This window comes from Oncorhynchus mykiss, chromosome 7 (assembly GCF_057628025.1).
Source record: "Oncorhynchus mykiss isolate SJ-2025 chromosome 7, ASM5762802v1, whole genome shotgun sequence".
NCBI classification, from domain to species: Eukaryota; Metazoa; Chordata; class Actinopteri; order Salmoniformes; family Salmonidae; genus Oncorhynchus; species Oncorhynchus mykiss.
This window is the reverse complement of record NC_143028.1, coordinates 27,611,531-27,625,245: the sequence shown is the minus strand read 5'-3', so window position 1 is coordinate 27,625,245 and position 13,715 is coordinate 27,611,531. Positions and strand designations below refer to the sequence as shown.

Below are 13,715 nucleotides of genomic sequence, written 5' to 3'. Positions count from 1 at the left end.
AGAGGTAACTCTGTGTCTTCCTTTCCTGTGGCAGTTCTCATTGGAGCCAGTTTCATCATAGTGCTTGAAGGTTTTTGCGACTGCACTTGAATACACTTTTACAGTTCTTGAAATTTTCCAGATTGACTAACCTTCATGTCTTAAAGTAATGTCATTTCTCTTTGCTTATTTGAGCTGTTCTTGCTATAATATGGACTTGGTATTTTACCAAATAGGGATATCTTCGGTATACCACCCCTACCTTGTCACAACAGATCTGAATGGCTCAAACATATTAAGAACGAAATACATTTTACAAATTAAATTTTAAGAAGGCACAACTGTTAATCAAAATGCATTCCAGCTTCCTCTTGAAGCTGGTTGAGAGAATGCCAAGAGTGTACAAAGTTGTCATCAAGGCAAAGGGTGGCTACTTTGAATATATTTTGATTTGTTTAACACTTTTGTGGTTACTACATGATTCCATATGTGTTATTTCATAGTTTGGATGTCTTCACTATTATTCTACAATGTAGAAAATAGTAAAAATAAAGAAAAATGTTTGACTGTTTGACTCTATGTAAATTCGATATTTCTCTATTTCATTCTCAATAAATTTGCTAACATTTATAAAAACATGTTTTCACTTTGTCATTATGGGGTAGTGTGTAGATGGGTGGAGAAACGAAAATATATTTAATCCATTTTGAATTCAGGCTGTAACACAAGAAAATGTGGAATAAGTCAAGGGGTATGAATACTTTCTGAAGACACTGCATGTATTGTTGTGGTCTGATTTTGACTCACTTGATAAGAGCATGGCACGAGCAACACCAGAGTTGTGGGTTTGAATCCAACTGGGGTCACATACCACAATGGTGGATTGTTGTCACTTGGATAAATGTGTCTGCTAAGTAAATTGCATATATTACAGTACTGTATTGGCCAATTCAATTTTAGGAAAGCAGTGTGGAATTTTTGGATTATTTGCGTATTGATATTGTGTTACTGCACTGAATGAGCTAGAAACACAAGCATTTCGTAACATCAGCTAATCTCTGTATGTAACCAATAAACTTTGATTTAATTTGTTACATCCAGTGCATCTCTAATCTTTTCAATATCACATTTTTTAAAAACATTTACTGTGAAGTTAAATCATCATAGTAGTACATTTGAGGCAATTACTTTATAGGATCATGTATTGCAATGTGAAACATGTATTTCTAGATGAAACACTGATTAAGATGTGAAAAAGTGACTGATTTGGTTTGATGTACTTAGTCAATTGAAAATGTGCTTAGAGTTTTAAGCAACTGCCTTTTTGATAATCTGTTTTGAGTTTTTTGTTAAGAGTTGTGAAAATTGCACCAAAGTGATAAAAAAAACTAAGCCATAGAGGGTTCATTGGCCTGGAAGTGGTCAAGCAATCATCAAACTAACTATTGCGCCCATTATTAACCCGCTTTGAAAATAGCAAATACATTTGACACCCACAACTCGACAGTGCTGCAGTAAGATAGACCATTGCGCTAGGTTTGTTAATATATATACATTGGGGAGAACAAGTATTTGATACACTGCTGATTTTTCAGGTTTTCCTACTTACAAAGCACGTAGAGGTCTCTAATTTGTATCATAGGTACACTTCAACTGTGAGAGACGGAATATAAAACAAATATCCAGAAAATCACATTGTATGATTTAAGTAATTAATTTGCATTTTATTGCATGACATAAGTATTTGATACATCAGAAAAGCAGAACTTAATATTTGGTACAGAAACCTTTGTTTGCAATTACAGAGATCATACGTTTTGTGTAGTTCTTGACCAGGTTTGCACACACTGCAGCAGGGATTTTGGCCCACTCCTCCATACAGACCTTCTCCAGATTATTCAGGTTTCACTGGGCAATATGGACTTTCAGCTCCCCCCAAAGATTTTCTATTGGGTTCAGGTCTGGAGACTGGCTAGGCCACTCCAGGACCTTGAGATGCTTCTTACGGAGCCACTCCTTAGTTGCCCTGGCTGTGTTTCGGGTATTTGTCATGCTGGAAGACCCAGCCACGACCCATCTTCAATGCTCTTACTGAGGGAAGGAGGTTGTTGGCCAAGATCTCGCGATACATGGCCCCATCCTCCCCTCAATACGGTGCAGTCGTCCTGTCCCCTTTGCAGAAAAGCATCCCCAAAGAATGATGTTTCCACCTCCATGCTTCATGGTTGGGATGGTGTTCTTGGGGTTGTACTCATCCTTCTTCTTCCTCAAAACACAGCGAGTGGAGTTTAGACCAAAAAGCTCTATTTTTTGTCTCATCAGACCACATGACCTTCTCCCATTTCTCCTCTGGATCATCCAGATGGTCATTGGCAAACTTCAGACGGGCCTGGACATGCGCTGGCTTGAGCAGGGGGACCTTGCGTGAGCTGCAGGATTTTAAGTGTGTTACTAATGTTTTTTTTGAGACTGTGGTCCCAGCTCTCTTCAGGTCATTGACCAGGTCCTGTCGTGTAGTTCTGGGCTGATCCCTCACCTTCCTCATGATCATTCATGCCCCACGAGGTGAGATCTTGCATGGAGCCCCACACCGAGGGTGATTGACCGTCATCTTGAACTTCTTCCATTTTCTAATAATTGCGCCAACAGTTGTTGCCTTCTCACCAAGCTGCTTGCCTATTGTCCTGTAGCCCATCCCAGCCTTGTGCAGGTCTACAATTTTAGCCCTGATGTCCTTACACAGCTCTCTGGTCTTGGCCATTGTGGAGAGGTTGGAGTCTGTTTGATTGAGTGTGTGGACAGGTGTCTTTTATACAGGTAACAAGTTCAAACAGGTGCAGTTAATACAGGTAATGAGTGGAGAACAGGTGGGCTTCTTAAAGAAAAACTAACAGGTCTGTGAGAGCCGGAATTCTTACTGGTTGGTAGGTGATCAAATACTTATGTCATGCAATAAAATGCTAATTATTACTTAAACTATACAATCTGATTTCTGGATTTTTGTTTTAGATTCCGTCTCTCACAGTTGAAGTGCACCTATGATAAAAATTACAGACCTCTACGTGCTTTGTAAGTAGAGAAACCTGCAAAATCGGCAGTGTATCAAATACTTGTTCTCCCCACTGTATATATATATTTTTATTATTATTATTTATTGAACATTTATTTAACTAGGCAATTCAGTTAAAAACAAATTCTTATTTACAATGACGGCCTACATAGTCCAGTTTTGCTCCAAATTCATACCAAAGCTTAATTACAGTAGGATCTCAGATAAGTTGGTAAAGGACATTGTTCGTAATACTGAAATGTTTGTTACTTTGAAATAAACTGAGTACATTTTGTGGGAAAATCTTAAATTGTCTAAACATGTTTTAACTGTTTAGCCGAGTTTTTTTTCCTCACACAAAATGTTTCACCCCACCACTGTTTTGGTAAAGAGATGAGGGATGGGGCATGACAGTTGAACTAAGCTAAGTTATATTCGCAGATTGCCCCTTTAAAGCAACCTTTACATTAGTCTGTTGCCTACAGAAGATTTTTAATAGCATATCTATATTGCCTGTTCGGCTGACCAGTAAATCCGTAACTCTGAGTTTTGGGATTCGTCTCATCAGCATTGACATTTTTTCCAATTAAGTTTTTGATTTTCTTAGAAGTGTATATATTTTGTGGGTATATTATGTATGCTTATACCAAATGGGAGGATCATAGAATGATGTGCTACAGACAGTATTGAGCAAGGAAAGAAACTACTTGAGTGTAACTAAAATACATTTTAATAAAGGTCTTTATAAAATCTAATCTTGATTAGAAAACATATACTGAAAAACCAAATGGTCTCTAAGTCAGTCATTACGTTTCCAGAGCTCATCGAGCTCAATCAAACAGACTCCAACCTCTCCACAATGGCCAAAAATATTCTGATGTATAAACAAAACTGCAATGTTTGAATTTTATTTTTGCTTTCCAAAAAGATTCAACATCCTCTTTTCTTATGTCTGGGTATCTACAGTTGAAGTTGGAAGTTTACATACACCTTAGCCAAATACATTTAAACTCAGTTTATACAATTCCTGACATTTAATCTTAGTAAAAATTCCCTGTTTTAGGTCAGTTATGAGCACCACTTTATTTTAAGAATGTGAAATGTCAGAATAATAGTAGAGAGAATGATTTATTTCAGCTTTACTCCTGACAGAGCTGGTGTAACGGAGTCAGGTTTGCCGTTCTCCTTGCTCACACACACTTTTTCAGTTCTGCCCACAAATTTTCTATAGGGTTGATTTCAGGGCTTTGTGATTGCCACTCCAGTACCTTGACTTTGTTGTCCTTAAGCCATTTTCCCACAACTTTGGAAGTATGCTTGGGATCATTGTACATTTGGAAGACCCATTTGCATCCAATCATTACCTTCCTGACTGATGTCTTGAGATGTTGCTTCAATATATCCACATACTTTTCCTACCTCATTGTGCCATCTATTTTGTGAAGTGCACAAGACCCTCTTGTAGCAAAGCACCCCCACAACATGATGCTGCCACCCCCGTGCTTCACAGTTGGGATGGTGTTCTTCGGCTTGCAAGCCTCCCCCTTTTTCCTCCAAACTTAACGATACTCGTTAAGGTCAAACAGTTCTATTTCTGCTTCATCAGACCAGAGGACATTTCTCCAAAATGTATGATCTTTGTCCCCATGTGCAGTTGCAAACCGTAGTCTGGCTTTTCAATGGCGGTTTTGGAGCAGTGGCTTCTTCCTAGCTGAGCAGCCTTTCATGTTATGTCGATATAGGACTCGTTTTACTGTGAATATTTTTGTACCCGTTTCCTCCAGCATCTTCACAAGGTCCTTGGTGTTGTTCTGGGATTGATTTGCACTTTTCGCACCAAAGTACGTTCATCTCTAGGAGACAGAACGCGTCTCCTTCCTGAGCGGTATGATGGCTACGTGGTCCCATGGTGTTTATACTTGCGTACTATTGTTTGTACAGATTAACATGGTACCTTCAGGCGTTTGGAAATTGCTCCCAAATATAAACCAGACTTGTGGAGGTCTATAATATTTTGAATTTGTTAACAAGAAATTTGTGGAGTGGTTGAAAAACAAGTTTTAATGACTCCAATCTAAGTGTATGTAAACTTCCGATTTCAACTGTAAGTTGTACACTACATCAGGGACAACATGCCCATCAAAGCTTTCAAGCACAAGAATGTATGAACAAGAATAAGCTTCACAAAATATAAAATGGTAAATTGTCCAGATTAACCAGACTGGCTGAAACTCCACCCTCAATGCCCAACAAATGTTTGAACGTGGCTATGCAAGTAAAGCTTGGATTATTTTTTGCATATGGAAAGCCAAAAAACAGAAGATTTTACTTCATCTACTAACATAAAATAAAAACATACTGCCATAACTTGCAGGAATGAAAAAACGACCACAGACTGTAAAATGTCAAACTTTTAAAGAGAGAAGATTGAAGGGGAAAAAAATCTATTATACAGTGTCCCACCAATCTGGGTTTTTCGTGTCTTGCTGTGAGAGATCATCAGTGAGCAAGAGGGATCAGGAGCTGGGTAGTCTTCACAGAGTCAGGGAAAAGGTTGTGATATGTTGGGAGAGGGACATATGCCGCTGTGATCATTTTACCTGTGAAGAAAATGTTAAGGATATTATGACAGTTTAGAAAAAAACATATATATTTTTAAATGACTGCGTCAATGACAATTCATAATTGAGTACCACATTCTTTAGTCAGTCCCTCTTACCTGCAAAATATCGACCATGTAATGCGTTTACTGCAGCCATGGCAGCAGGAACGGATGGACATTTCACATACACGTTGCCCTAAAAAAATTATAATAACTTTATTGAGTTGCTATTTAAGACAGCAACCATTTCAAAACCATTCAAATACACTTAAAAGTCTTACTTCAGTGGAATTCTTGTCAACGTATATGTGCACAACTCCTCCATGTTTGTTGCATTCCTCAATGACATCATGCTGAATGTCAACATCCCAGCCTGGGTTATCTTCACTGTAAAATCAGATGGGAAATTATCACCCACAAAGGACTAGTGATTGGGAACCAGTCTATGGGAACAAATAACATCTTAAGGTCTAAGAAGTCTTAAGTTTGTGTACTTTCATCAGCTGGCCTCCTTGGGATACGAATATGCTAGATTGAACAACTTGATTAAATGTTAAATACTTACGACCGAGGGTTGAACATGTTAGACAGCTGGAAACAGTGTGTAGCAAGTGGCTGTGAGGGCAAGTTCATAGCTGTATTCATGTTCATATTCATGGCAGGATTCATGGCAGCTAAAAGTAAAAAAATAAAAATAAAATTTAAATTGTAAAAATGCATCATATCACATTAAAATAACTAAACTATGTGCTAGAAATGTTACATTTATTAATGTTCCTTATTATTTATTTATGTTCAGTTCAGCCTAATTCTGACACGAGTCTCACAACAGACCAGCTCCTCACACCAAATCAACCAATCAGTGTCTTACTTGCAAACCAACAGATTTGATCAATGCTGGATGATATTAGCCTTCTCCAAATAGCTCAGAGAAAAGCAATAATGGCAGTCAGATAGGCTTGTCCAATTAATCATCATTTTATTACCTGATACAGCGGCCATGGCACCAATAGCAATGGCCCCACCCATCTGCAGGGCTTGCTGTGCTGCTGGGGGAATCTGCAGTCCCGTGCCTGAAAGACAGAAGACATTGGGCTTGACATTCGTCCTTGTTCACACTTTATGACACGGTTCTTAAAGCTGAATTATGTAGCTTTTAGTATTTTTTAATACTCAAAAGTTATAATAAGTCACGAATGTGATTCATCTGTGATAATTTTGCCCCACCAGCCTGCCTGGAAACCGCTCCATTCATTTTCCCTGTCGGTTCAGTATTCCCACCAGATTTAGTGCTGCACATACTGAATAACATAATGAATGATGAGTTCCACTATGAGCTCAGCTGACACAATTTAATATATATTGGGCCAAAGAGTCTTCGCTTTCGCTAGTGTATAGCTTACAGTTATGGCAGCTGCGCAATCAAACCCAAAGAAATTGGGAACTTTGGAGAGCCAACAGGCAAAAACGGAAAACATTATTTAATATTTTTTAACCTTCATTGAACTAGGCAAGTCAGTTAAGAACAAATTATTATTTACAATGAGTGCCTACTGGGGTAACAGTGGGTTAACTGCCTTGTTCAGTTGCAGAATGACACATTTTTACCTCGTCAGCTCTGGGATTCGATCCAGCAACCGTACGGTTACTGGCCCAAAGCTCTAACCACTAGGATACCTGCCACACCAAAATAACCTTAGAAACCAGCCCAAAATTACTGAACCTCGGATTTGCATTCAAACTGGGCTAGCTAGCTCAACTCAAATCTGACCAAGACAAGATTTATTTTCTGTTGAAAAGATATTGGCACCCTTGCACTTTTTTCAAATAATGCACAATTTTTTCCAGAAAACGATTGAAATTGAAACATATTTTGGTATCCACATACACTACTGTTCAAAAGTTTGGGGTCACTTAGAAATGTCCTTGTTTTTGAAAGAAAAGCACATTTGTTCCCCATTAAAATAACATTGATCAGAAATACAGTGTAGACTTTGTTAATGTTGTAAATAACTATTGTAGCTGGAAATTGCAGATTTTTGTATTGAATATCTACATAGGCGTAGAGGCCCATTATCAGCAACCATCACTCCTGTGTTCCAATGGCAAGTTGTGTTAGCTAATCCACGTTTATCATTATAAAAGGCTAATTGATCATTAGAAAACCCTTTTGCAATTATGATAGCACAGCTGAAAATTGTTGTGCTAATTAAAGAAGCAATAAAACTGACCTTCTTTAGACTAGTTGAGTATCTGGAGCATCAGCAATTGTTGGTTCGATTACAGGCTCAAAATGGCCAGAAACAAATAACTTTCTTCTGAAACTCGTCAATCTATTCTTGTTCTGAGAAAGGAAGTCTATTCCATGCGAGAAACTGCCAAGAAACTGAAGATCTCGTACAATGCTGTGTACTACTCCCTTCACAGAACAGCGCAAACGGGCTCTAACCAGAATAGAAAGAGGAGTGGGAGGCCCCGGTGCACAACTAAGCAAGAGGACAAGTACATTAGAGTATTATAAAGCCCAGATCGTCTTTGAGCATCACCTGTAAATGATCTGGGTATTTTGAGAGACGGATATACGTCATCAGATATGTCATCAGAGTGCGCAACAGAACATTGTACTGTCTACACTCGGTTTGTTGTTTATACTAAAATTGTTTCATTAAATCGATTTTAATCAGAAATAACATTTTGTTGCTAAGGTTTTCACGACGCGGTTAGCCTTTACGGCTGGGACTGCAAGTTTGTGTTCCATTTTTTTGCGTGAATACCGCAAGTGATAGCTGGCTGTACTACAGGCACCTGTTGTCGTCGTGGGAAAGACTCATTGTTATCTTTCGTAAAACAACTGGTTGCAGTAAAGAACCAATCTGGATACTAAGGAGATCCTGAGGAAAATCGACGAGAACCAACAGCTTTACGCTATGGAAGAACAACATACTCTCACCATGGAAAGATCCGACTACCTCACAAAATAACTTTAACCCGGCAAAAAAAAGAAAAACAGATTTATCTACAGACAAGGATGATTTACTTCCCGTTGAAGTAGAGGCTAGTGCTCTGGCTGGAATCCATGCAACACTGGAAAAGTTGTATGAGGAGGTAGCAGGGCTGAGGGGGAGTTTGGAGTTCAGCCAGAGTGAAATTCTCACGCTCCAAGGAGAAAACAAGGCACTCACAGCCACGGTAAAAATCCACGATTCCAACATGGATTGTCTACTCAAGGAAAAATGGGTTAATGAAGGAGTCGCTAGACATACAAAGTCGTAGCATGCTTGAAAATATTTTTTTTTCTGGAATTCCTGAGGACGCATCCAATAATCCAGAGGGGCGGGATCAGAGAATTAATGCAATCCGCCTTGAAACTTCCTATAGAGACTTGAAACAAGGTGGCTTTCCACCGAGTACACAGACTTGGAGCTCGGAGCAACAAGACCAAGGGTCCACGACCGATCATCGCAAAATTTGAACACTACCAACAAAAGGAGCTGATCAAAAGCAGGGGAAGGCAGCTTAAAGGGACCAAATTTTTGTCTCAATGACCAATTTCCAAGGGAGATAATCGAACATCATGAGAGACTGTATCCGGTACAAAGGCAACAAAGGGAGAAGGCTAAGCATGCCTTTCTCATTGTGGACAAACTCTTTATAGATGGACAGCTATTCCGAGACAGCTCCATAACACCATGGCTGTACTAAATTCTACAGGGACTTCAGGTTACGAAAAAAAGAAAGTATGGGAACATTATTAAGTGGATATGAACACACACATACTCAGTTACATGCTTGCTTACACATACAGACTTATACATACACACACCTGATCTCGCTCTCTTCTCTCACTCTCTCTTTTCTCTTCTCTCTATTGTCGAGAACTGTTTTATAATTGAATGTGTTTATTGTTTGCCTATCTTTTTTATGTATTTGTCTACAAGCTTATATATATTTACAACAAGCAAGGGGAAGATATCAGAATAGGGACATTGGGGAATAATAACATATTGTAGGGAATACATTTGTACTCCACCCGTCACAGCCAGAAGAGGACTGGCCACCTTTCATAGCCTGGTTCCTCTCTAGGTATCTTCCTAGGTTTTGGCCTTTCAGGGAGTTTTCATAGCCACTGTGCTTCTACCTCTGCATTGCTTGCTGTTTGGGGTTTTAGGCTGGGTTTCTGTACAGCACTTTGAGATATCAGCTGATGTAAGAAGGGCTTTATAAGTAAATTTGATTTGACACTGTAGTGAAGCCGTCTCTAGAGTAATGCAAGGTCTCTTTCATGATCATGTGAAATGTCAATTGCTATGGAAATGCTGGGAATGACACGAAAGAGAGGTTGAACAGGCTAGTAATAGGGGTGGCAACAATTTCGGCAGATCATTTTAGAAAGAAAGGGTCCAGATTGTCTAGCCCGGCTGATTTGTAGGGGTCCAGATTTTGCAGCTCTTTCAGAACATCATCTGACTGGATTTGGGAGAAGGAGAAATGGGGAAGGCTTGGGCGAGTTGCTGTGGGGGGTGCAGTGCTGTTGACCGGGGTAGGGGTAGCCAGGTGGAAAGCATGGCCAGCCGTAGAAAAATGCTTATTGCAATTCTCAATTATAGTGGATTTATCAGTGGTGACAGTGTTTCCTATCTTCAGTGCAGTGGCAGCTGGGAGGAGGTGTTCTTATTCTCCATGGACTTTACAGTGTCCCAGAACTTTTTTGAGTTAGTGTTGCAGGAAGCAAACGGTCACGTGGAATTTGACTGCAGTCTTGACTCGTGACCGCTGGTGTGGCTGTAATACAGTCATGGTAACAGCCCTAACTATATGTATCATTGACCTTCTGTTACATTTCTGATGCATCTGATTAGCTAGCTAGCTACTTCACACTACATTGGGCTGAATGTGTACAGGTCTCCCAAAGTAAAAAGGCTAGGAATAGCCATGATCATTATTTGACGACAAAGCTCTAAAAAGAAAATACATTTGAACTAAAATATTGCTTATTTTTCAGAAATGAAAGGGATCTATCGACATCAATGCCTACCAATCGTGTGTGTTTCCAGGCCCACTATTCTCTAGTATTTGAGCAGAGTCAGTTCGGCAAGTACAAACTTTAGCAAAGACAGCATCATTGTATTTTCAGATGGCCAAGAATGTACCTACGTTTGCCATGTTTCTGTCGATATTATGGAGTTAATTTGGAATATTTTTCGCCGTTGTGGTGACCGCAATTTCCGGGCGATTTCTCAGCCAAACGTGAAGAACAAACGGAGCTGTTTCGCCTACAAAAATAATATTTTGGGAAAAAATGAACTTTGGCTGTCTACCTGGGAGTCTCGTGAGTGAAAACATCCGAAGTTCATCAAAGGTAAACAATTTTATTCGATTGCTTTTCTGATTTCAAGGTTGCCTGCTGCTAGCAAGGCATAATGCTATGCTAGGCTATGATAAACTTACAAAAATGCTTGTCTAGCGTTGGCTGTAAAGCATATTTTAAAAATCTGAGATGGCAGGGTGATTAACAAAAGGCTAAGCTGTGTTCCAATATATTTCACTTGTGATTTTCATGAATAGGAAGATTTTCTAGGAAGATTTACGTCCGTTGCGTTATGCTAATTAGTGTCAGATGATGACAACGGTCCCGTTCACGGGATGGGGTGTCACTACAGGTTAATTGAAGATGTGGCAAATAGGAGTGGCAAAATCGTCTACCAGCATCCTCAGTAATTTTCCATCCAGATTGTCAGACCCTGGTGGCTTGTCATTGTTGATAGACAACAATAATTTTTTCACCTCGTCCACACTGACTTTACGGAATTCAAAAGTACAATTCATGTCTTTCATAATTTGGTCAGATATACTTGGATGTGTAGTGTCAGCGTTTGTTGCTGGCATGTCATCCCTAAGTTTGCTTATCTTGCCAATGAAAAAGTCATTCAAGTAGTTTGCAATATCAGTGGGATTTGTGATGAATGAGCCATCTGATTCAATGAATGAAGCAGCCGAGTTGGCTTTTTCCCTCAAAATTTCATTCAAGATGCCCCAAAGCTTTTACTATCATTCTTTATATAATTTATCTTTGTTTCATAGTGTACTTTCTTTTTTTTAGTTTAGTCACATGATTTCTTAATTTGCAGTATGTTTTCCAATCAGTTGGGCTGCCAAACTTAATTGCCATAAATTTTGCCTCATCCCTCTCAACCATACCATTTTTCAAGTCCTTATTAATCCAGGAGGATTTAACAGTTTTTACAGTAATTTTCTTAATGGGTGGGTGCTTATTAGTAACTGGAATAAGTAGTTTCATAAATGTGTCAAGTGCAGTGTCTGGTTGCTCTTCATTACACACCACAGACCAGCAAATATTCTTTACATCATCAACATACACTGCTCAAAAAAATAAAGGGAACACTTAAACAACACAATGTAACTCCAAGTCAATCACACTTCTATGAAATCAAACTGTCCACTTAGGAAGCAACACTGATTGACAATAAATTTCACATGCTGTTGTGCAAATAGACAACAGGTTGAAATTATAGGCAATTAGCAAGACACCCCCAATAAAGGAGTGGTTCAGCAGGTGGTGACCACAGACCACTTCTCAGTTCCTGTAGTGTGGTTTTCCACTTTAATTTTGAGTGTGACTCCAAATCCAGACCTCCATGGGTTGATACATTTGATTTCCATTGATAATTTGTGTGTGATTTTGTTGTCAGCACATTCAACTATGTAAAGAAAAAAGTATTTAATAAGAATATTTCATTCATTCAGATCTAGGATGTGTTATTTTAGTGTTCCCTTTATTTTTTTGAGCAGTGTATGAATCACTACAAAACCTCTTGTATGACCTCTTATTCTCTATGGAACTTTGGTTTTCCTAGATATGGCTATTATATTGTGATCACTACATCCTATGGATTTGGATACTGCTTTAAAGCAAATACCTGCAGCGTTAGTAAAAATGTGATCAATATAAGTTGATGATTGAATTCCTGTGCTGTTTGTAACTACCCTGGTAGGTTGAATTGACAACCTGATTCCATTGCCAGGTTGCAGGCAATGGTTACACTTTGAAGTTTTTTCCTGAGTGGGCAGCTTGATGTTAGCCAGTCAATATTTAAATCATCCAGAAAATATACTTCTGTTGATATCACATACATTATCAAGCATTTCACACACATTATCCAGATACTGACTGTTAGCACTTCGTGGTCTATAGTAGCTTCCCACCAGAATGGGCTTTAGGTAAGGCAAATGAACCTGTAGCCATATTACTTCAACTGTATTTAACATTAGATAATCTCTAAGCTTTACAGGAATGTGGTTCTGAATATAGACCGCAACACCGCCTCCGTCGGCATTACTGTCTTTTCGGTAGATGTTATAACCATGTATTGCTACCACTGTATCATCAAATGTATTACCTAAGTGAGTTTAAGAGATAGTCCGAATATGAATGTCACCTGTTACAAGCAAGTTATTGACTTCATGGACCTTGTTTCTTAGCACTTTAGCACTTTTCTGGGTTGCTTGATTGTTTTTAATGCTTTACTGGGAAGCTTATCAGAGGTAGACTTACTCATGTTATTTACATTGGAGTGATTATGCAGCTCACCCTGCACTAAGTGGTCTTCTTACTATTGCACACCGCCTCAGTGCTAACAATGTAACTCTGTTTATAGGCTCATGATTACTGCTTACAATAGCTGTAGGATAAACAGATGTATTAGGTGCAATTAGGGGTACATAAATTAAACGACTTACATTGTGTTTGCCAATGCCCCTAAGATCATGTACATTTGATGCAGCATTATGACGACTCATTGTCACAATGGTAGGGATTAACTGAGTTGGTCTTGGATCATTTACCAGTCATTGTATCAACACAGCCTTGAAATGCGTGGACAGAGACCAGGAGCCAAGATGATTTGGATGGACTCCGTCATTCCTTGAGAGGATCTTCTATTTCAAGAAGGTATCAAAGATATTAATAAAAGTGACTCCAGCAGAGCTACAGTAATATTTTAGCCAGAAGTGTAATGTCAGCAGTCTGCTGAATCTTTCACATCCCTTAGAAATCCTCCTGATGCT

At 39.0% G+C, this 13,715-nt stretch overlaps 1 protein-coding gene across 17 annotated transcripts in view; it reads right to left on the bottom strand.

Annotated features, from left to right (window-relative positions):
- Nucleotides 1-3,740: 3,740 nt before the first annotated feature.
- The window catches only part of rbm39a (RNA binding motif protein 39a), a 58,484-nt gene continuing 48,509 nt past the window's right edge, over nucleotides 3,741-13,715 (bottom strand). For all 17 annotated transcript variants that reach the window (XM_090240611.1, XM_021609074.3, XM_021609073.3 and 14 more), the window contains 5 exons: nucleotides 6,617-6,703; nucleotides 6,196-6,304; nucleotides 5,912-6,017; nucleotides 5,748-5,826; nucleotides 3,741-5,628 (listed from right to left, as the gene is read on the bottom strand). In XM_090240611.1, coding sequence (XP_090096737.1) covers nucleotides 5,528-5,628; nucleotides 5,748-5,826; nucleotides 5,912-6,017; nucleotides 6,196-6,304; nucleotides 6,617-6,703 — 482 coding nt within the window. In that variant the 3' untranslated portion in view covers nucleotides 3,741-5,527. The remainder of the gene's footprint in view (nucleotides 5,629-5,747; nucleotides 5,827-5,911; nucleotides 6,018-6,195; nucleotides 6,305-6,616; nucleotides 6,704-13,715) is intronic.